The sequence below is a fragment of the Trachemys scripta genome, chromosome 3, assembly GCF_013100865.1.
Source record: "Trachemys scripta elegans isolate TJP31775 chromosome 3, CAS_Tse_1.0, whole genome shotgun sequence".
NCBI lineage: Eukaryota > Metazoa > Chordata > Testudines > Emydidae > Trachemys > Trachemys scripta.
The window spans coordinates 172,545,992-172,570,608 of NC_048300.1; the positions used below are offsets into that span (position 1 = coordinate 172,545,992).

The following is a 24,617-nucleotide window of genomic DNA, read 5'->3' on the forward strand; positions in this document are numbered from 1 at the left end:
AAAAAGTGAATAAGGAAGTCTTATTTACCCCTTCACAAAACACAGTAACCAGGGTGATCCAATGAAATTAATAGGCAACAGGTTTAAAACAAACAAAAGGAAGTACTTCTTCATACAATGCACAGTCACACTGTGGAACTCGTTGCTAGGGAATGCTGTAAAGGCCAAAAGTGTAACTGTGTTCAAAAAGAATTAGATAAGTTTATGGTGGATAGGTGCATCAATGGATATTAGACAAGATGCTCATGGACACTACCCCGTGCTCTGGGTGTCCCTAAACTTCCGAATGTCAGAAAATGGGACTGGAGTAATAAGGAATGGATCACTTGATAAATTGCCCTGTTCCATCCAGTCCCTCTGAAGCATCTGGAACCAGCCACTGTTGGAAGACAGGATACTGGGCTAGATGGACCATTGATCTGACCCAGCATGTTTCAGAACTTATCAGGTAGGAGCCCTGCCTAATTTTCTATCCCCAATATATTTTGAATACTCAGATACATCATTTGTTTTGCTCTCTGAGAAGGAAAGGAAGAGGTCTACCTATTTCCTGAAAAAACACTGTATTCTACATTCAAAGGCAATAAAGCCCAATACTCCTGATAATCAAACGCTAGAAAAAGTGGATTTTTAATTTCTATTGTTTTTCTCATCAGAAATGACAATGAAAAACCACAAAGGATTTCATTACCATTTTTGTAGGATTCCGAACAAGGGAAGGTTGCTGCCCCACTGCCCTGGGGTAGGAGGCCTACTCTCCTGCCCACAGCCCTAGATTCTTCTTACCCAGTGTCCTGGCATGGATTCTTTATGTCAGCTATTACAGTCCAGGATAACTTAATACCAAAGCTCACCAGTACATTTTCCTTCAGACATATTAACAGTATCTACCGGTACGTTTTAAAAACATGACTTTCCACCTTCTTCAGTCACAAGCAAAATGTGGCAATTATATGCTGTTGATCAGTGAACACATTCTTTTTCTGAGTAAATGAAGCTTAGTAGACTTTGGAAAAGGAGTAGAGCAGTGTTCCCCATCACCCCCCCTTACCCCTGTCTGCCCCTCCCTCCCCTCCCCGCCATGGCTGGGAGTGGGGCCATGGCTCAGGATGGGGGCGAGGGGGAGATGCACAGCTTGGGGTAAGGGGGCCAAGGCTGGGGGTGGGTCTGGGTCCAAGAACAGAGCCACGGCCAGGGGCTGAAGATGGAGCCGGAAGGGGCGACGGGACTGCGGCTAGGGTCTGGAGCCGAGGCTGGGGGTGGAAGCTGTGGTTGGGGGCCAAGGTTGGGGCTGTGAGTGGAGCCACAGCTGGGAGCCAGAGCCGGGGCAGAGCTGGAAGCGGAGCGGGGGTGGGTGGCACTCCTTCCCTTCCCCCTGTGGGGATGGTCCAGGCCCCCCGCACCCGCTCCGAATGTTCCTCTGCATCCCCATGGGAGGGGGGGTGCACCCCACAGTTTGGGGACCGCTGGAGTAGAGCAACTTTTCTAACACAAGGGTGTTGTGCCCAATGCAAAATAACTATTTTGGACCTCATTATGATGGATAAATAGGAATTAATCACTGGCCTGCAAGTTGATGGCCTTCTAAGAATCAGTAATCATGACCTGATTTCATCCAATATGGAGAAACAAAGGACAGTCCCAACCAGTAACATACACACTTGATGCTTCAAAACGGCCAGTTTCCCAAAGCTGAGGAATCTTATGAGAGAAATTGATTAAGAGTAAATATTTAGACAGAAAAATGTGAATGAAAGTTGGGAGTTCTTTAAGAAGGGTTCATCAGACGGCCAAAATACCACAATCACAAAAAAGGATAGCTGCCCATACTGATTCAGTTGTGAAGTGAAGGCAGCAATTAGAAATAAAACAAAAAACTAATATATGACAAATAGAAAAACGGGAACAAAGATAGCAAACAATATAAATTAGAAGTTATGAAGTGTAGAAAATTGATACTGGAAACTGAAGACAGCTGGAAAAATCTAAGCTCCAGGTTCCCGCAAGTCTCCTAACAGCTTCTGGATTTCTTCTCCTGGGGGTTGTGTTGCAGGGAGCTCCTTTGGCCCCCTTACCTCTGCTAAGGAGTTTGGGCTGTCTCCCTCCCTCCTTCATTACATCCCTGGGGACATTTCTTGTCCTTCTGACTCAGGCTTTGTTGTCTAGGGGTCTTTTGTGTTTCCTTTTTGGGGTTCCTTCCCTGTCTCCCCCTGGTTTTCCTTTTCCTAACATGGGATTCCTCCCACCACCTCACTTTCCAGTGGGGAAGGGAATCCAGGTGGTGCCCAAGACAAGTAGATAAGGCAACCACTCCATTACCCCACCTTGTTTCTACCGAGGACCTCCAGGGGCACCTGGGCTATAGGGCAATGCTGCTCATCCCCATGGACACACTCTATGTCCACAGTTGCTCCTGGAGTCATCCAGTGAGGCTTCACTAGCTCCCTCCGCACCGGAGAGCAAACTGAGGCTGTATCCACAAGGCCCATCTGGTGTTTCCTCCCCGCCATCACTGAAATGGTAGACAGTTTTTGCCCCTTTTTCTTCCCTCCAGCCCTGACCGAGCCACAATCTATGTATGGGGAGTCCCATTTCTTGTGTCCAGATCGCTCACATTGGTAGCAAATAAGGGGCCGAGCCCCAGCTGGAACTCCTCAGGGTTCTTCCTTCTTTCTGTCCATGCCCCTTCCTGCTGTGAATTCTCTAGCCATCCTCCCCAGCTCTGGACCCTTATATGGTCGCCAGTCTTTCCTGGGAAAGTCTGCCTCTGCATACTCCTCTGTTAGTTTCACAGCAGCACCCACTGTGCCCGGTGGATATCGCCTGACCCACACTCGTATAGTCTCAGGGAGGCCCTGAAAGAACTGCTCTAATACCAGAACATCCATTATTTCCGCTACCATTTGGGTATCTGGTCTCAACCAGTGGGTGACCCAGTCCATCAATTGTTGGGCAAAGGCCCAGGGCCATAAACCTCCTGTCCCCCTAGCTGATCTGAACTTTTGGTGGTACTTCTCAGTAGACAACCCCACCCAATCCAGGATGGCTGCCCTCACCGTCTCTCATTTTCTGACCTGTTCTTCATTCAGGGCTATAGAGGCTACTTGGGCTTCTCCCGACAGATAGGGAGCCAACCACAGGGACCAGGTCGCTCTATCCCATCCAGCACCCATGGCCACCCTCTGAAAAGTGCCAAGGAATGCATCTGGGTAATCTGCAGGGCCCATTTTACATAGTCCAAGGCTCTGTGTTCAGGCACCATCCCCCATCGGGGGACTTATCACCTTCTGTAGGAGCTGCTGCTGGACATTGGCTTGTTCCCTTATGAAATCTTGCAGGCTTCTCTGCTGCTTTGCCTGCCAGGCAAGCTAAGCCTCTCTCTCCAGGTGATGGGATTTTTGAAAACCTTGCAGGGCCTTCTGCATCTCCTCGTGTTGTTTTACCAGCCATTGCAGGGTCTCCTCCATTGCCTAGGCTGCCAAACTCTTGCGTTGGCTCAGGTCCCAGACAAGCCCCCACGTGTAACAGGGTCACCTTGGTCCTGCCTCTGTCTCAGTCCACAAATAATGCGGAGACCCTTTTGCTGGTTCAACACCCTGTGCAGTTTATTTACATTTGCATCCCACCACTTTCACAGCATACCTAAGACCTTTCCCAAGCAGAGAGAGAGTAATCTCTCTCTCCCTCTTACTGCTTGCTTCCCCCCGTGCTCTTCTTTCCTGTGCCTATTTGTGGGCTCTTGGCTAATGGCTTAATTGGCCTTTTTGCCCTGCCCCACCCACAAATTAGAGGCACAGCCCCTTGCATAGTCAGCTCCAATCTGCTTTGACTGTTTGGGGCTGCTCTGAAGAGTGCTGACTCGGGCCTTTTTACCTAGCACTCTATCACAATTAAAAACAAAAGAGACCCCAGAAATAGCATAAGGCCTATTATAAGATGGAGACAGTAAAACTGTTAATACTGATATAGAAAAGGTAGATATGTTCAATAAATATAATATTTTTGTTCTGTATTTGGAAAGAAGCAGGATGATGTGCTTGTATCACATGAGAATAATGAAGTACCTTCCAGACCATTAGTAACTAACGAGGATGTTAAACATCTACTAGGGATAAACATTTAGCAGGCCAGAATAGCTTTCACCCAAGAGACTTAAAAGAGTTGGCTGAGGAGATCTCTGGCCCAATTAATACTAATTTTCAATAAATCTTGGAATACCAGGGAAATTCCAGAAGACTGGAAGAGAGCTATTGTTGTGCCAATATTCAAAAAAGAGCAACCAAGAGGGCCCATAACTACAAGTTGGTTAGCCTGACATCAATCCTAGGCAATATAATGGAAAAGCTGATATGGAATATATGCTTTAGTCAAACACAAGTTACTGGTCTCAATGCTGAGATCACTGGGTGAAATCTAATGGCGTATGACCATCAGACTAGATGAGCTCTGGACACAAATGCTACAAACCTACTAACTCAGAGGTAGTGAGTGTTCTAAGCAGTAACAACATCTATAATGAAGAAAATAATAAAATTTTCCATTTTCATTTTATCTGAAAACATACTCACCTGCAATGATTTCTCGTAGCTTTGGATCTAAGTTTACAGTACACGGCAAAAATATTTTTACATCACGTGCTATAAGAACTGGTGTCCGTGAAGATAAAAATACTTCAAAATTCCGTATGTCCCCATCAATTTCAAGCAGAGGTTCAACATCTTTAGTTGTTGGAATATTCTTTGAAATTCTAAAGAAAATAAATATCAGACAGTTAGGTAAACTTCAAATAAGTCAAATTTATCAGAAAGTAATATTTCCATTTCAAATGCTAGCCCCGGAACATACTATCCCATCCATGACACCAAACCCTTTGGGGCACAGAACTATCATACAGAAGTTAGGGTATGTCTGCATTTTCTGCAGACACTTTGACTTGGCATTACTTTTTAAGAAAAATCCAATGTTTCTGCAGAAAAGAGATTCATCTGACCTATATAAGCTAGTTCCACACTTCAAATAGTTCTCCACGGTGACATGACAAGCACTATTTGTAGAATGCAACAACCTACATATGGATAATGTCATAACACCTAAAATAGGATGAAGAAATTATCTGGAAACATTAAGCTTAAACATCCATTCTAATCTTGATAACTAACTGAGAAGTTTTACGATTAAGGGTTCTCTCTCCATCCTTAATTCACACCGTCTCTAAAAAAACCAGCACGGTCTACAGTGCTGCATGACACAGCTAGCTAACTGGTGGCTCTGCCCAACAACACACTAATAGTCTCTTGTGTTTCACATACACAGGTATATGTCTGAAGGAAAAATATTCAATATTTAAATTAAAGTATTTTTTAATTTCTTATTAAGTCATTTTAACTATGTCCAATGAGTTTCAGGTTATATCATTAGCTGAAAGATATCTTTTATTTTCATGATTCACTTTAGAATCTTGTACCAAAGTTTTAGTCCACAGACAACTTTTACAGCTGATTATACATGAAAAGGGTTTATTACAGAAATGCTGTCAGAATCTTAACCATAGTAACATCACTAATATTGGAATATATACATGCATAATAAGAAAGGCAAAAATGTAAAACACATTTCAATACAACATACTATTTATTTTTTCAGTGAACTGCAAATGGACATAATACATTTTTAAAAATACTTTAAAATGAGTATAATAAACCTTCTAAAATATTTGTATTTATATTAAGGCCCCAATCCTGAAAAGCCTTATTCAGGTGCTTAACTTTACACTAAGCACTTTAGTTTTGCTGCTTAACTGTGAGAATTCTATTGACTCCAGCAGGACCACTCACTGTGCACAAAGTTCAGCATGTATTTCACTCAATTTAATAACGTATCTAGAAACGACATATTATAGCTGTTGTAATAATGCTCACTATGTAATATGGTAAAATCCTGTTAAACAGAAAGATCTGATCGTATTCCTGTATGATGTCTCTCTATAGAAAAGTTAACTCTTGTCACAGTTGTTTCGTATCTGATATTTACAGGCAAGGATTTGCTATCTTGTTAAAACTTCCTGAATAGATAAGTAAAAAGTTCAGCATGTGTGTAAGTCTTTGCAAGATCATGACCTCAGCAGATAAATCACAGTGTTAAGTTTTTAGGAGTGATGTAGACTCAATGAACTGAACTGCAATATTGGAAATTTCACTGGACAAGCCAGGTACAACCACTCACTTCTCAATCGGGTTCAAGAAAAAAAAATCAAGGTTGAGGTGACTGTTAGCTACAGAGACTGTGTGCCAGAGAAAGGAGGAAAAAATTAGAAGGTCAGAGGCAGTATCAAAATAAAGCTAGGGTATAGGCTCATGCTTTAATCTCCACAGAGGCATCTGACAACAAATATAAAGTATAAACTCTCTAATAAAATAAAAATTATTTAGCTCCTCAATGCACGGAGCTTCTATTTAATCTTACACACCATTTCCACTCAAACTAAATTTAAAAGACTGGTTAGATGCATCTAATCAAATATATTCAGGAACATAAAAAACAAAAGTGACCTCTTTTAAAGAAGCACAAAAATATAATAAACTAATGGGACATTTTAACATATTGTGACAACTGACAAAACATAAAATGGTCAGAGATTAAACAGTTAAAAAGTGGCCTATCCATTTCAGTACTTTTTAAAATTACAAAACAAAAATGCCAAAAGAAAAGGCGATAAGAGATTTAAATAAAAAACACAGCTGACAAGTCACATGAAACATATTAGATGAATTTTAATGCCAGCTCTGCTTAAGCCTGAATGTGAACAGTGTTCTGAATATGATGAACAATGCTACTGTTCAGAAGCCAATAGCCCACTGCTGGGTTACAGATTGAAGTTTCTCTTCTAACCTTCTGAGCTCAATACATTAAACTATTCTGTTGAAAGGGATATTTATGTAAATGATAATCTTTTGGCAAAGGGCCACAAAAATCATATGCGCCTGTATTTCTCAGATAAAAAATTAAAAAGGTTAGCATATAAAGCACTTTAAGAGTGACTTATACTTAAAATATAAGTGAATAGATTCAAAATCCAAGCACTATGACCAAGCCTACATTATTCTTGTTTAGCAGCTGGATTTTCTCAGAAAGCAAATTAATTTTTTTACAATCAAAGGTATCAAAGAGTTAATGAAAACTTTCAACCCTGCAGAATATTAACTGTTTCAATGGCTTACAACTTGTTTCTGCCCTGATACTCTCACTGAAATCAGTGGGAATTGTGAATACTGAGCTCCTCTCGGGAATATAATAATAGTAATGTAAGGATTTGTTTTTTCTCATTATATGCTCTTTTTTATGAGAGGTTAAATGATTTTTTTTAAATTAACAAATTACTGATTTTAAAGCTAGCTAAAGAAATATGTCAGGAGTGTTAGATTATTTTTGGCTCTTCCCTCATTTAAAAGTGATCTATAGCTAAAACCCAATAGTTCCAGCCCTTAAATCAGTGGCCCCCAAACTGTGTGTGTGTGTGGGGGGGAGGGCATGGAGGAATGTTCCAGGGGGCTCATATCAGGGCCCAAGCCAGCTCCCATAGGGGGCAGGGCGGGAGTGCCACCTAGCCCTGCTCTGCCCCCATCCCAGCTCCAGCCCCACTCCTCTGCTCTTATTCCATCTCCTCTCCCAGGCCAGCTCCACCTCTAGCCCCAGGCTCCTCCCCCATCCCCAGTTCAGCTTCCAGCTTGCCTTTAGCCCAAGCTCCTCTGCTGAGCCAACTGTGCAGTAATGGAGGGAGGGCGCGTGTAGGGATATAAAAGAAGGTACTAACAGTGATTCCCCCAAGTGATAGTGACCCCCTCATAATTTGTCCCCCACACTTTAAAATCCAACAGTTTCACCAAGTACAAAAATCTCTTGGGTCTTCTGTTAAAACTTGTAAGCTACTGTCTGTAGAAACCATTGATTATAGCTATCCTGTGAAAGAAACTTTATTACTATGTAAAACTTACAAACAAGTTAATTAACTTTGTTCTTGAACTAATTGATACAATGTAAACAAACACTATAAGCTGTTAAGTGACTTTCACTTCATTCAATGGCTCCTAGGACAGACCCCCACCCTCTGTGATTAAAGGGCCGGGAGTCTCAAATAAATTAGCACACACCCCGAAAGTGGTGGAGACAGTAAATTAAAATATGGTTAACATATGGAATGTATGTTAATGAATGCTTGATGTACATAAATGGTTAGGGAGGTGCCAGCCTAGAAAGGAAGTATCCATCGGCCGAAGAATATGTCAAGTAGGACCACCAGACAACCCCCTGGGATCCACCCCATCACCTGGAAGGATGAGAAAACACAAACTTTGGACAGTGTGGCGCCACCAGGAATGTGCCACTTTGGACAGGAATGTGCCATCTGCTGATTGAGTCAGCAACAGCAGGATAAAACAGTTCCCATAGAGTAACATAGGAATTAATTCCTATAAGAATGGACTCTAAAGACTGATGACTTTGAGTCTCTGGTTCTGCTGCCAACCTCCAGGAGCATCAGGTGCACCTGACACAGACTCGGCTCCATCCTCATGATCAAGATACCTGGCCAGTAACTTGGCATGAGCAACTTCTAGGCTGGTAACTATAACACCTATACAGAACTTGAATGAATGATTGTGTGAATGAATCTCTCTCTCTCTCTCTCTCTCTATATATATATATATGTGTGTATAAGAAATAAGTAGTCAAACAACGTTGTTTACTTTTATCTTTTGCTTTATCAGTATATTTACAATAAATGTGGCATCTTTGCCTTATCCCTCTTAATAAGATCCTGCTGGTTTTTATTCTATTGGTATAATACGCATACAGATTCCATTCCTGGTAAGGGGGAGCGCGACAGGAAAAGTTTGGGCTCCACTGCCTTAAATTGACAGTCAGCTGGGCAATTCTAATATTTTTTTAAATGTTATCTTAAAAACAGTTGCTGTAAGTACAAAGTAGCTATTTTTCATATTTAGAAATTATATAGTATGTCCCCTATATCTCTTATAAACATGTGATGTACAGTAATTATTACTGTGAATGTCACTCTGTCCTCTATCAGCAAATTCTGTTAGACTTGCTCCAGTGTTTTTTAGTTTGTGATCATCTTATCCTTCAGTGGCTGGCCTTAAAAAAATGGCCTAAAATTTATGACAGCCAGAGGAAAGTCTCACAAGAATCCTACAAACATTTATTTTGATTATGGGTTCTAAACACGTTGAATAAATGGTTCTGAATAGCTCAGAAGACAGTGATCTGAATTACGATAGGTGAATATTAAATATGCTGATCATTAAAAAAAAACTTAATCTGGTAGTAGTAGTATTTATTACAGTGCCACAGGCGTACATGATGCTTTTCAGAATAAAGGATACTGAACGGGGTAATCACAGTAATAGAGGGAGGCCAAGAAAAAATGCAAAAACACATAGTGCATGGTGAGGCCAAGATGAACACTATGTAGAGAAGCAAGTGGATGCTGTAGAAAATACAGCCCCCTAACACTCCCCCTTCCTCTCAAAAAAACATGTAGGAACAACTGGAATTCCTAGGACTTCCAGTAGCTTTCTTCAAAAGATGTATATTCATTGGAAAAACTGTGTGATGCTCAATACAATGCATATAACACTCCCTCCAATGCCTCAAGTGAGGGAGCAACCCTGGCCTACAGTTGTTTGTTTTCACAATTATGGGGACCTAGCAAGTAGTTCTAGAAGAAAAGCCAGGAAGCACTTTATAATCAAAGCAATGTCTATTCAGGGATTTTCTACCAAATTGCAATACAAGAGAGCAGAGGTGAACAGCACAAGCCAATTCCCAATGGATTGTGGGGCATGATATAGGATGACCCTACTATGTTTAAAACTGTTTTGGGAAAATTCAGTTACAGTGTGCGCTATTAAACCCCAGCATTTTCGGCTCAGAATATCTGCAGTAATTGAAGTATTTTCCTATACATAGAATAGGAAATATCACAGTCCATAATCACTACTGAGAAGCAAATCTCAGGGTGAAATCCTGGTTCTATTAAAGTCAATGGCAAAATTCCCACCGACTTTAATTGTGACAGGATTTCTCCCTCTGACCTTAATAGTGCTTGCTGTAAATTCTACACAGTCCAAAAACCTAAAGTTTGGCAGTAAGCTACAGTGCAACTAGTGCACAACTTGGGAAGTCAATCAGAAGAATCCTGGCATATGAGCAAAAAATAAAAAACAACAACATTTATTTACACACACTACATTTGGGATCAGAAAAACACATGATCTGAAGAACATCTAAGATAACGGAGTTCTGAATATAAGTGAGCTGTTTCAGAAGATAATTTGTGAAAGGGACAGGATTTACAGGAGTGACCTTTTAAATACAGCAATATGATTAACAGATGTGATAAGGTTGGGCAAGTTTGACTCAGCATTAGCTTGTCTATATCAGAAAAAAAACCTTGTAAGTTTTCTGTGATTGTTTGTTTTGGTTGCTTAGGGTTTAATACTCTACATGAGGTATCTAAAATGGAAACAAAGCACAACAGATTGAAACAGCACAATACATTGTGCAAATAAAGGAAAAACAGCTAGCCACAAAAGTCAATTTCACTTGAATTCTCTAGCTAAAAATGGAAATCAGTAATATGGAATGTGAGATGAGGGTGTGTGCAATCTTATTAACAATTACATATCTGAAAAACAATGAAAAATGAGAGCAAAATAGTATAATAAATGTATGCTTATTAATACTAGCAGTCAAACAAGCAGTCAGCTGAATTAGCTAATTAGATTTTTTTTAATGATTTGATTAGAGCAAAAGGATTTACTAACAAAAGAATCAAAGAGTCCTGTCAATCAAAGAATCTTGCCTGCATAGTTATACCTGCCTCTGGAAATTTCCATTACATGCATCTGACGAAGTGAATATTCACCCACGAAAGCTTATGCTCCAATACGTCTGTTAGTCTATAAGGTGCCACAGGACTCTGTCGCTTTTTACAGATCCAAACTAACACGGCTACCCCTCTGATACAAAAGAATGTACATTTAAACAATATCAGAGTTGCAATAGTGGGTTTTTTAAAAAATCTGCATTTCCATAAAAAGCTGGGCTTGCAATATCTAAACACAACAGGACAATTTCTTAGGGTTCTCCATTGCTCTTTGCTGCCCAGAAGAGAGGCAAGGAAATGAGAGAGTTTAATAGCAGCAGGGTCGCTGATGGTGGGCAAAGGGCAGAGCAGTGGCTTCGTAGTAAACCCTCACCTCAAACGCTGAGGTAGCTCATTTGGGTTAACACCATACAGTTGGGGTTCCACGTGTCCTTAAGATCAGGGATAAGAAGCAATCATTCTACACAGCTTAAAGCAGAAGTTATTGCTGTCTCTAGCCACAAACACTTCCTGAGGAAATTAGATTTAAGGCAAAGGCATTGTTGAAGCAAGCCAGTAACAGTATCATTTTTGAAGGAGCCATGCTGCTACCAAAGAACTACATGGATGGGCTGGCCAGAGAGCAACACTGAAGGGTGGGCCTTATACTCATACACACAAGGTTGAAACTTGCCTTCTCTATGGATTCGCTATGTCTGCAGGCCATATTCCCTGCCCACTTCCAAAAGGCAGCATGCAGCAAAAATGCCAGGATGTGAACCTTGGCATTTCTGAATCTTGTTTCACCTTCCCACATGTTTCACAGCAGAAAGTTACTATTTGGGCCACAGTTATTTTCTTTAAGGGCTCTATTAGAAGAAATAGAAGTCACAAGATGACACAGTAAACCAACAGGATGTCAGCCTTAACTGTGGTGTCTTGATTTTATTATCTTTTTCTTAATGTATTTTTGGCTGCAGCATTTTTAAGCTCAAGAAAGGAATTTTTTTTTTTTTTTTTGGTGGCTACTATAAAGAAACCATTTTAAAAAGCATCTAGTGTTTAGAAATGGACAGTCAAAAAAGGGAAGGTTACTTTATCGTAACTGCAGTTCTTTGAGAAGTGCCCTATGGGTATTCTCTGTGGGTGTGCATGTGCTCCATATTCCTGAGACAGCAGTGTCCGTTGGTCCGCACCTGTGCCCTGCACTCCTTGTGCTCTGAACCAAGTGTATAGAGGGTGGCACAGACCAACCACCTTTCCAGTTCCTTCTCTTCTGTGAATCAAGTGAGGAGCCGAGCAGAGGAGAAAGAGGGTAGGTCATGAATATCCACAGAGACCATGCTTCTCAAAAGAACTCCAGTTAGAGTAAGGTAAGTAACCTTCCTTTTTTCTTTGAGTGCTGGTCCCTAGGGGTATTCCCTGTGTGTGACTCTCAAGCAGTGCTCATTGAGGAGGAGGGTACGAGGCAGCCTTCTGCACCAAATATCACAGAATCGCTGATCCAAAGGAAGCATTCTTGACAGAAGCTTGAACCAGGGCATATGCTTAGTTGTGACTGGAATTCCGAGCTCCTGCCCTATGGATCACTGAGAGGCAAATTCCTGGTAGAGAAGCCACTAAGGCAGCTTGCACTCTGGCTGAATGAGCTCTGACAGTCTGAGGAGGAGGGGATGCCCTAAGTTCATAACAAAGGAGGATGCAGCTGGAAATCCATTTAGGGAGTCTTTGGGAAGAGGGACTGTTTCCCTGTTCACCCTCTTGGCGATGGAGACAAATAATCAGAGACTTTCAAAAGGGCTTTGTCCTGTGCAAAGAGAAGGCAAGAACCGTGTGTACATCTAGGGAGTACAGCTTCCTGTCCTCCCATTTATCATGAGGCTTTGGGTAAAAGTTGGGATGGGGAACAGTTTGGTTCAAGTGAAATTCAGAAGGTGCTTTTGTGATGAACTTGGGATGCAATCTCAAGCATACTTATCCCTGTGAAACACCATGTAGGGCCTGAGCTCACCCACTCTCCTAAAAGCAGTGACAGTTGGTAGGAAGGCCACTTTCATAGATGGGTATAGGAGGGAGCAAAAGGCTAAGAGCTTGAATGACAGGTTCATAAGTGCCAACCGGTTTTAATACAGGAAGGAATATCCTGATAAAGACTTTCAGAAATGTCAAGGTTGTGAGATGGATGAAAATCGAACCATCAAAGGCATTAATAGCTGCTAAATGTACATACAGTGAACTGACGGATAGGATCAATGTTTTCAAGGAAAAAAGGTTGTTCAGGGTAAGAGGGATACCAGACTCCTCAGGAGGAAGTGACACTGCTGACAGCAAAAACAGAATTGCTTGCACTTGGCAGCATCGTTTCCTTCTATTATTAAGGCTGGATTGGACCTCTTCTGACATGATCTCTCTACGTTCATTGTCCATCCAAACCCCAGGCCACAAGATGGAGGGATACTGGGTTGGGATGGTTGGCCCTGCCTCCACTGTGAGACTAGGTATGGAAAGATTCGTAAGCATATGTCTGGGTGAGATGTCACCTATAGGACAGTGGTGAACCAGAACTGTCTTGACCACCACAGTCCTATCAGGATTACTGTTACCTTGTCCTGCCTGATCATTCTAAAGATGTGAAGTAATAGGGGAATGATATTCACCAACATGTCCAACCACTATACCAGTCCCTCTGGAATTGTACCCCTGGACAGCTCGAGAGCAATAGGTTATGAACTTCTTCTTTCCTTGGGTTGCAACGAGGTCCCGGAATGGGAAGCCCCATTGCTGGAAAATATACTGCACCGAAGAGAAAGTTACTCACCTTGCAGTAACTGAGGTTCTTTGAGATGTGTCCCCCTGTGGGTGCTCCACTCCAGGTGACAGTGCATCCTGGCACCGTTGATTGGAGCTTTTCAGTAGCAGTGCCTGCTCGGAATGCATGCGCTCAGCTGCTGTCTCATGGCATCGTAAGGGTCTGCCTGAGCGCGCGTGTCCTGCACCCCCCTCAGTTCCTTCACTACAGTAGAGTTGTCTGATTAGTACTCCAAAGAAAAGGGAGAAGGGTGGGTAGTGGAGCACCCACAGGGACACACATCTCGAAGAATCTCAGTTACTTCAAGGTGAGGCCAATACATTTGGTGGTGGAGTCAGAGTTATGCAGAAACTGTGTCTGCTGGGTTTGTAGTTGGAGCTGAGCCAGCCCTGAAGGTATCTCATGTGCAGCCTGGTGTATTTGACCACGAAGGTGGTGGCTGCCATGTGACCAAGAAGCTGTAGGCAGGTCCATGCCTGTATGCTAGGGCGAACAGAGATCGTGCTTATGAGATGCGTAATAGTGAGGAATCTATTGTGTGGAAGCAAGGCTCTGGTTCAAATTGAGTCCAGGTGAGCTCTTATGAACTGTATCTGCTGTGTAAGTATCAGGGTAGATTTTTGGAATTTTATTTACAAGCCTAGGCTGTGGAAAAGAGATGGTAAAGTTCGTCACTTTTAACATCTCGTCGTAAGAGCTGGCTTTGATAAGGCAGTCGTCTAAGTAGGGGAAAAGTATAATCCCGTGTTTGTGGAGGTGGGCTACAACTACAGCTAGGGTCTTGGAGAATACTACCAAATGGAAGTACCCTGTATTGAAAGTGGTCATGTCTGAGTGTGAATCGCAGGAAGCGTTTGTGTCTGGATGAATGAATATTTGGAAATAGACGTCTTGTAGGTCAACGGCTGTGAACCAGTCCCCTTGTTCCAGCGCAGGTATTATTGTGCCCAATGTGACCATCTTGAATTTTTGTACATGTACAAACTTGTTCAGTCAGCGTAGGTCTAATATGGGTCTCCACCCCCTGCCTTTCTTTTGGGTCAGAAAGTAGCGGGAGTAGAACCCTTTTCCCTGATGTTGCATCGGTACATGTTCCACTGCACCTAGGTGGAGAAGATGAGCCACCTCCACACGGAGAAGGTGCTCTTGAGAAGGGTCCCTGAAGAGGGACGGGGAAGGGGAAAGCGTGGGTGGGGAACATAAGAAAGGGATGGAGTAAACTGACTGAACTATTTCCAGGACCCAGCGGTCCTGCATGATCTGTTGCCAGACATGGTGGAAAGCCTGGAGGCAGCAGCCAAATGGGCAAATAGGCGGCGGAATCAAGGGGTGGTTGTGCAGACCCCCAACCAGCGCTTCAAAATTGTTGTTTATTACCCAATGGGTAGGAAGTAGTTGGTTGCACCTGGAATTGCCTAGGTGGTCTGTTGCAGTTTCTCCCAGTGTCGTATGGTTTGGACTGGGGTCGGTGATACTGTTGTGTACAGGGCCTCTGATAATGTTGGTATCGTTGTCTCCTAGAGATGGATGGGTATTTGCCCAATGTGCGCAAAGTGACTCTAGAGTCTTTCATAGTGTGAAGGACTTCATCGGTTTTTTTGTGGAAAAGAGTTTCTCTTTGTCAAAGGGAAGGTCCTCCACTTTGGTCTGAAAATCCTTGGGGATACTGGATGCAGACAGCCAGGAAGACCAGCGCTTCACCACTGCAGTGGCAATGGTGCGGGCTGCTGTATCTGCCATGTCCATGGACACTTGTAGTGCCGTCCTAGAAACCAACTGACCTTCGACAAGGACTGACTTGAAATCCGCTCTCCTGTCCTCCAGTATATGGGAGGTAAAATCAAAGAGCTTGTTGTAGTTGTCATAGTCATAGCTTGCGAGGAGGACGGAATAGTTTGCAATTCTAAATTGTAGAGTAGAAGAGGTATAAACCTTGCGGCACAGGAGGTCAAGGTGTTTGAGGTCCTTGTCCTGAGGAGTCGGTCAGTAGCTTGGCTGCTTTGTTCTCTGCGTCGCTGCATCCACCACAAGAGAATTGGGTTGTGGGTGGGAAAATAAGAAATCAACTTTCTTCACGGGCACGTAGTATTTATGTTCAGCTTTCATGTTGGTGAGATGGAGGCAGGGGTCTGCCAGAGAGAATCAGCTGGTTCTAAGAGGGCTTCGTTTATGGGTAGTGCGATTTTTGAGGGTGCAGAGGGTTGGAGGATTTTCCGGAGTCTACGTTGTGTCTCCTGGACTTCCTCCAAAGGGATGTCCTGGCTGAGTGCCACTCTCCTGAAAAGTTCCTGGAACTGCTTAAAGTCATCCACATTTTGTGGAGGTGGAGGCATGAGGAGCTGGTAAATCTAGGAAGGGTTCGTAGCCCACCTCTTCAGGAAGGGGTTCATGAGCTCTAGATGTTGATGGAGCTGGGGATATAGGCATAGGACGAGCTTGCCATCTGATAGAAGGGGCGCAAGGAGGAGCGGTGGCAGGAGTTGACCACGGGTACCACTGCGGCCAGGGCACCGGATAGGAAAAGTTGGATCCCAGCTACTGGGGGACAAAGTAGGGAAACTGAGGCTGATTCTTATGATGTGCCACATCTTGGGGTGTGTATGGCTCTGGTGGAGGGGGAGACTCAGATGGGGAGAGCTCTTCCTGGTGCTGTATGTCGTTCTCACTATCTGTGAAAGTAGCCAGGTCAGGTGGCAAGCGCTGCTGTTCAAACAGTGAGGGCTCCATGTCGAGGAGTGGAGAGTCAGGCTCAGGAGCCACAGAGATATCCTGCTGATGCAGGAATTGTTGCTGTTCCCTAGGATGGTGTGCTGTGGAGCATGAAGTGTGAGTGGCAGCCTGGAATAATTTTTGTTTCGCTTTTGTAGGAGCCACAAGACGTTTGTGAGAGCTCCGCAGGGGGTCTGAATCTGCTCTGGGGATGGCAGGCAGGCTCGGTGCCGACGGTGGAACGCGCTGCTGGCACCGGGTCCATCATTGGTGCCGGCGGGACCAGTGCCGAGGTGAGCTTCTCACTGCAGGACGTCAAGTCCCTGCTTTTGCGTCCCGCCTGAGGTGCTGCTGAGGTGCTGGGGTGATCAGAGTTCCCTGCTCTGGGTGCTGTCAGCACCAAGGGTAAAGACCTTGTGGGAGATCCTTTACCCTTTGAGTGTCTCTGAGAGGAGACATTAGGGCTTCCTGCCTCTTGGCGTGAGAGGGTGAAGCCGTGCTCCCGGTAGGTTCTGAGTTGGCAGGGGAGCGTGAGGGAGAGGGTTTACTGCCCTTCTCCATAGGCGGATGCAAAGCTTTCTTCATGAGGAGCATTTTTAGATGCAAGTCTCTGTCACGGCAAGCTCTAGTTTTTAAGTTGGTACAGTGGAGACACTTCACAGGGACATGTGTCTCGCCAAGGCATTTAACGCAGAGTGCGTGCCCATCAGACGACTGCATAGACTCCTTGCAGGAGCCACATTCCTTAAAGCCTGGCGACCCTAGCATAATGAAAGTATGAGTGGCCGGGGAAGTCTCAATGAGAGACTAACTTGAGGGAATTTTAATTTTTTTTTTTTAAACTAACGAACTGTGCAAAAGGAAAGGGAGAACTGGGAAATTGCTAGCTAACTGTTTCTATTTTTCTCTATTTATTTCCTAGACTAACCAGGGAAGAGATGAGCACTGCCCGGAGTCCCATCTTCAGCCGAGGACGGTTGAGAAGGAACTGGGGGGAGGGGTGCGGGACACGCGCACTCAGGCAGACCCTAACGACGCCGCGAGACAACAGCTGAGCACGTGCATCCCGACCAGGCACTGCTACCAAAGATCTCTGATCAACGGTGCCGGGACGCACCATCACCTGGAGTGGAGCACCCACAGGGACAGCACTTGAAGAAGAGGAAAGGAGCTCCCACTCATGATCCTTCTGAAAATGCCTTCTGAGGCTGTTTGGCAGAGACTTCATTAATCTCAGAAGATGCACTGCTGAGAGAGTAATCTGAAGTTGGATACACCAGTTACAGAGCTTGATTGCTTACTGGCAGAGTGGGGTGGACCTTGGACCCTCTTATTTGTTTATGTAATAAACTGTAGTCATGTTGTCTAACCTGATCTGGACATATGTGGACAGGATGAAGGGTAGGAACATCTTGCATGCTTCATACACTGCCCACAGCTTGAGAAGATTGATATGTAGTTTGGACTCTTGCACAGTCCTGAGCTGCACTGATTATTCAGGTGCACTCCCACTCCCAACTTGGAGGCATCTGTAATGGGTGTCTTTGTGGGCAGTACAGGAACGAAGAGAACCCCTACATAGACATTGCCCTTGGTTTCCCACCAAATGACTGACATCCGGATGCTCTGAGGAAGCGAGACTCGGTTGTCCAGGGAGTCCCAGCTCAGAGTGCAGACCATCCACAACCATGCCTGGAGGCACCACAGGTGAAGCCTTGGCAAGGGGAGTCACAGATAAGTGCATAAGGCTGTATGGGCTAGCAGGACAAAGTAGGACTTAACTGTCATCTGAGGGTTGAGTAAAAGCTGGGTGATGAGGTCTGTCATCACAGGGAATCTGTCCTGAGGTAAGCAAGTCTTGGTCGCAATCAAGTTCAGATTTGCCTCCATAAATTCTATAATTTGTATGCAAATTAAAGTGGACTTTTTCTGGGTTTACCTAAGAAGTTAAAAAGTTCAAGTAAGAAGGTAAACTCCTGCCTGCATTTCCTGACACGACCATCTGGTGAGCAGTCAGTTGTCTAGGTAGGGAAATGCTGGGCTCCCTTGTCAGCATAGGTACACTGCTACCATGGACCATACCTTAGTAGGAGGCTGAAAGGAAGGCTCTGTATTGAAATGCTCTAGGAGCATCGTAAAGTGCAGGAATCTCCTGTGTGCAGGGTAAATGTCCCCGATAATATCACGGCAAACCTGGTGGCTGAACTTTGTGACTTTGTCCTCACCCATGACAATTTCACATTTGGGGACAATATATACCTTCAAGTCAGCGTCCCTGCTATGGGTACCTGCATGGCCCCACAGTATGCAAACATCTTTATGGCTGACTTAGAACAACGCTTCCTTAACTCTCGTCCCCTAACGCCTCTGCGCTACATCAGTGGTTCCCAAATTGGGGTACGTGAACCCCTGGGAGTTCACAAAATGTTACAGGGGGTTCTCAGGAAAAAATTCCCTAATGGCGGACAGAGCTGTCCTTAGGGACCCCGGGCAGCACGGGACCAGCAGCCCGGAGCCCCTGGACTTCCAAGAGCTAAGCAGATCAAAGCAAGCGTATCTATCACACTGAGGAGATTTAAACTTCAAGACTCCTTATAAGAAATGGAAAGGGAGGTGGATATTTTTTGCTGTTTTTTAAATTAAATAGGCAGCTTATCTTGCTTTTAAAATTATGATGAAGAACAAGTTTAAGCTTTGTTGTAACGTGCGTTGTTTGCCTGGACTGCTCAAGACCTGAATGCTTGTGTAGGAAGAACTCTTTGAGTTGGCTTCTTAAATCCCTTCATGCTGTTTCACGTCTGATACTCCTTGATGAAACATAGGAGCCTTGTCTTATAACAGGCTTATTCAAAATGATACAAACTATGAAAGTGAGATCTTGGAAGAGTGTTGCCCTTTTCATAAATGTAATAAAAATACTGTAATGATAAATAAATAGTGTGTAATAAGCATGTCATAAAAACAAATTTTATATTTCCAAGATCACTGCTTTTATAATTTATACTCAGGTAAAGGAGAAAATCCCCGGAAATATTCATTTTTAGGAGGGGGTTCGCGAGACTTGACATTTTAGTGAAAGGGGTTCACAGGTGGTTAAAGTTTGGGAACCACTGCGCTACATTGATGACATCTTCATCATCTGGACCCATGGAAAAGAAGCCCTTGAGGAATTCCACCATGATTTCAACAACCATCCCACCATCAACCTCAGTCTGGACCAATCCACACAAGCAGTCCATTTCCTGGACACTACTGTGCTAATAAGCGATGGTCACATAAACACCACCCTATACCGGAAACCTACTGACTGCTATACTTACCTACATGCCTCCAGCTTCCATCCAGGACACACCACACGATCCATTGCCTACAGCCAAGCTCTAAGATACAACCGCATTTGCTCCAATCCCTCAGACAAACACCTACAAGATGTCTATCAAGCAGTCTTAAAACTACAATACCCACCTGCTGAAGTGAAAAAACAGATTGACAGAGCCAGAAGAGTACCCAGAAGTCACCTACTACAGGACAGGCCCAACAAAGAAAATAACAGAATGCCTCTAGCCGTCACCTTCAGCTCCCAACTAAAACCTCTCCAGCGCATCATCAAAGATCTACAACCTATCCTGAAAGACGATCCCTCACTTTCACAGATCTTGGGAGATAGACCAGTCCTCGCTTACAGACAGCCCCCCAACCTGAAGCAAATACTCACCAGCAACCACACACCACACAACAAAAACACTAACCCAGGAACCTATCCTTGCAACAAAGCCCGATGCCAACTCTGTCCATATATCTATTCAAGTGACACCATCATAGGACCCAATCACATCAGCCACGCCATTAGGGGCTCGTTCACCTGCACATCTACCAATGTGATATATGCCATCATGTGCCAGCAATGCCCCAATACATTGGCCAAACCAGACAGTCTCTACGCAAAAGAATAAATAGACACAAATCTGACATTAGGAATCATAACATTAAAAAACCAGTAGAACACTTCAACCTCTCTGGTCACTCAGTTACAGACTTAAAGGTTGCAATTTTGCCACAGAAAAGCTTCAAAAACAGACTGCTGAACTAGAATTAATTTGCAAAATAGATACCATTAACTTGGGCTTGAACAGAGACTGGGAGTGGCTGGGTCATTACAAAAATTGAATCTATTTCCCCACGTTAAGTATCCTCACACCTTTTGTCAACTGTCTGGAATGGGCCATCTTGATTATCACTACAAAAGTTTTTTTTCTCCTGTTGATAATAGCTCATCTTAATTAATTAGCCTCTTGGAGTTTGTATGGCAACTTCCACCTTTTCATGGTCTCTGTATGTATATATATATCTTCTTACTATATGTTCCATTCTGTGCATCTAATGAAGTGGGCTGTAGCCCATGAAAGCTTATGCTCAAATAAATTTGTTAGTCTCTAAGGTGCCACAAGTACTCCTGTTCTTTTTATATGAAAATAGACATCCTTCAAATCAAGAGCCACAAGTCAGTTGCCTTTGTTCAGGGATGGGATTATTGGGACCATGGTAGTCATTCTGAATCTTGAATGGCAAATGACTACTTTTAGCTGCCTAAGGTTCAGGATGGGGCTCCAGCTCCCCTTTCATTTGGGGGACTGGGTATTATTTGGAGTAAAATCCCTTCGTCCTGTGGAGAGAGTTTACAGGCTGTATAGTCCTGACCTGGATTAGAGAGTCCATCTCCTGTCTGATAACCCTCTTGTGAGATGATTTTTTTTGAACAAGGACTGGGGGGAGGAGGTTAGAGAAGGGGCAGAGAGGAACTGTATCATTTTGCCTGTTGAGATGATGTCTAAGATCCACTTATAGCAACATATCACATTGGAAGGAAACAAACCAAGTGGCCACCAAAGGAGGTGGTGGTTGTGACGGGTTGGATTACAGAAACCCCCTGGGAGCTGCCACCGGATGTGCCAAGACAACCTCTGCTCCTGTTTTCCCTGCCAGCTCAGGACTCCAGCACCCTGTCTTGCTGAGCCAGACACTCCCGTCTGCTCCAACAAAGACCCAGGCTCTGAATTACTTGCCCCCAAGCTGCAGGTTTACCTGAAAACAGCTAGCAGAAGTGTCCTTGTCTTTAACACTCAGATGCCCAACTCCCAATGGGGTCTAAACCCAAGTAAATCTGTTTTATCCTGTATAAAGCTTATGCAGGGTAAACTCATAAATTGTTCGTCCTCTATAACACTGATAGAGAGATATGCACAGTTGTTTGCTCCCCCCAGGTATTAATACATACTCTGAGTTAATTAATAAGTAAAAAGTGATTTTATTAAATACAGAAAGTAGGATTTAAGTGGTTCCAAGTAGTAACAGACAAAACAAAGTAAGTTACCAAGCTAAATAAAATAAAATGCACAAATCTATGTCTAATCAAACTGAATACAGATAATCTCACCCTCAGAGAGCTTCAGTAAGTTTTTTCCTCAGACTGGACACCTTCCAGGCCTGAGCACAATTCTTTCCCCTGGTACAGCTCTTGTTCCAGCTCAGGTGGTAGCTAGGGGATTCTTCATTATGGCTCCTCTCCCTTTCTGTTCTCTTTCACCCCTTTATATATCTTTTGCCTAAGGTGGGAATCCTTTTGTCCTTCTCTGAGTTCCCACCTCCTCCTTCTCAATGGAAAGACACCAGATTAAAGTCTTCTTATCAAACTGTCTGTGCTGGGCTAGCTTGATTATCACTTCAAAAGTTTTTTTTCTCTTAATTAATTAGCCTCTCAGAGTTGGTAAGACAACTCCCACCTGTTTATGCTCTCTGTATGTGTGTATATATATCTCCTCAATATATGTTCCATTCTATATGCATCCGAAGAAGTGGGCTGTAGTCCACGAAAGCTTATGCTCTAATAAATTTGTTAGTCTCTAAGGTGCCACAAGTACTCCTGTTCTTCTTTTTAAGGAACATTGAGGACTGCGGTCAAGAAGCCTGCCTCATAACCACCAAGGTCACCGTGCAGCAGGAAGCTTTGTCCACTGCACTGTGAACTCCAGAGGGCATTCTGCGCCAAAATTAAAAATTATGCACACACTCACAAAAAAATTCTGTGCACATTTTAAAATTCTGCAAATTTTGTCAAATAAATGTGGAGGCTCCAGCATGGCATTGGGGAGCACAGCCCACTGGCTGCACAGAAATTGAAGATCACTCTGCAGCTCCCTCCTGGGACATGGACTCAGCAGTGAGGCTGCACCCAATCCTGACGCAGCGCAAAGACCAGGCCTGCCCCAGAAACACCCCAGGGCCCTGCCCCTTCATGCCAGGTGCATACCAGGTGTGGGCAGGCAGGCTCAAACTGGCAAGATCCAAGTGTGGGGGGCTTAGTGTGGGGAGATCCAGGTGTGGGTTGAGAGAGTTCTGTGTGGTGCCATCTGGGTGCAGGTGGTCCAGTGGGGGATCTGAGAGCGGGAGGGGAGGATGCACTGGGGGAGGTTTTGGGTGCAGTGGTAATGGGACTCTGCAGAGGGGTCCAGGTGAAAGTAGTTGGGGCTCAGCAGGGGGGGAGGGGTCTGGATGTGGGGGGGATAGAGCTTGGTAGGGAGGTCTGTGGGGGCAGGGTTAGTGGGGAGGGTCCAGATGCTGAGAGACTGGGGCTCAGTGGGATGGGGATCCAGGTGCAGCTGGCTGGTGCTCAATGGGGTGCGGATCCAGCTGCGGGTGGCTCTTCTGGGTGGTCCAGGTGCAGGGGACTGGGGCTCGGCAGGGGGGTTCTGGGTATGAGGGGGTCTAGAAGCAAGGGAGTTGGGCGGATGGGGGAAACAGCTCCCTGTACAGTGATCCATCCTCCTGCAGCTGAGGAGCAATGGGTGCAGGAAGTACGGGGGGGGAGGAGGGGGCAGGACAGAGCTTCCTGCAGCCTGGGGAGAAATCTGGGATGGGTCCGACAATAGCCTTGCAACCCTCCCACCCTTTTTGGGTCAGGACCCCCACAGTTACAACACTCTGAAAGTTTAGATGTAAACATCTGAAACCCTGAAATTGACTATTTAAAAAATCCCATGACTGTGAAATTAACCAAAATGGACCATGAATTTGGTAGGGTCCTAATCATAAGGAAACAGAGGCAGGCACGACTGGGGTAATATTCGTCCTTAGCCCAATAGTATGGTTTGCAAGGGCATGAAGGCATAGGAGAGGCTCTGGAAACCCTGTCTGGGTTAATGTCTTGTCTCCAGACCACTTCCTGTTCATCCAAGAAGTTCAAGTAGTCCTTTATTAGTGTAGCCAATGGTACCGGCTGTCTTGTCTGGTGCCAATGGTACCGTCTGGATGGAGGCAGGAACTGGCAAATAGCGCACTAATGGTGTTGAAATCTAGTTGGAGGGCAATCGGTGGGAGTCTTTGGTATAGGCAAGTCTGGGAGCGGCGGTTGTCTTATGTTGTGGTACTCTCATTGCAGAGGGTGAATGCTCCCTTCTTTCCCTGTGCAGCATGGGGGTGAACAGTCCTTTTCGTAGAAGACTTATGGGGAGATTTGCCCTCTTTTTATAAGGGTGTTTATCTTTACCCTTCTCGTGCCTCTGTTTAATGTAATCCTTGGATCTGTTGCAGGATTCCAAGCTAGAGAGAGGTAGTGCGGGAAGGGCACTACCCAGAGGCTCAGGTCAGCAAAATGGGGAGTAAAAGGATCTAGGATCAGAATGGAGCCTCATGGGACCCCATTAAACATCTACAGAGCCTGAACTCCTGAGACTGGCTAGTATGAGGGGGAAAGGAGCAGCAAATATCACACTTCAAAGGAATGTGTAACTCCCCAAGGCAGCTCTCATGAGAGTCAGTAACCAGAAAGAACTGGGGACAGGGCAGGCAGGGCTTGAAGCCTGGAATTTTGGGCATACTAGGTGTCCCAAAGAGTGGGGGAACCCTCCCAACCCCAAACTATCTAAGACTAATTAGAGCTATCTAAGATAAATGATTTACAAAGGCAAAGTTTGAGCAGGAGTACTGAAAAGGCTATAGACACAGAAGTGTTCAGTTCCAGACCACGAGCAGTAGAAAGAAACTGGAAAAGCAATCAGTCTGTGCAGCACCTCATACCCTCGATTCAGAACACAAGGAGATGTAGGGTGCTAACGGACACTGCTATTGAAGAATATTCTGGTCTCAGGCACATGAAGCACATGTGAACCCACAGTGAATACACAGAGGGATCAGCACTCGTAGAAGAACCAGGCCTATTGT

The 24,617-nt window shown here is 44.4% G+C and overlaps 1 protein-coding gene across 10 annotated transcripts in view; it reads right to left on the reverse strand.

The window, feature by feature from the left end:
* KIDINS220 (kinase D interacting substrate 220) overlaps positions 1 to 24,617 on the reverse strand; it is a 162,577-nt gene that overhangs the window by 42,807 nt on the left and 95,153 nt on the right. For all 10 annotated transcript variants that reach the window (XM_034766469.1, XM_034766468.1, XM_034766467.1 and 7 more), the window contains one exon: positions 4,569 to 4,747. In XM_034766469.1, coding sequence (XP_034622360.1) covers positions 4,569 to 4,747 — 179 coding nt within the window. The remainder of the gene's footprint in view (positions 1 to 4,568; positions 4,748 to 24,617) is intronic.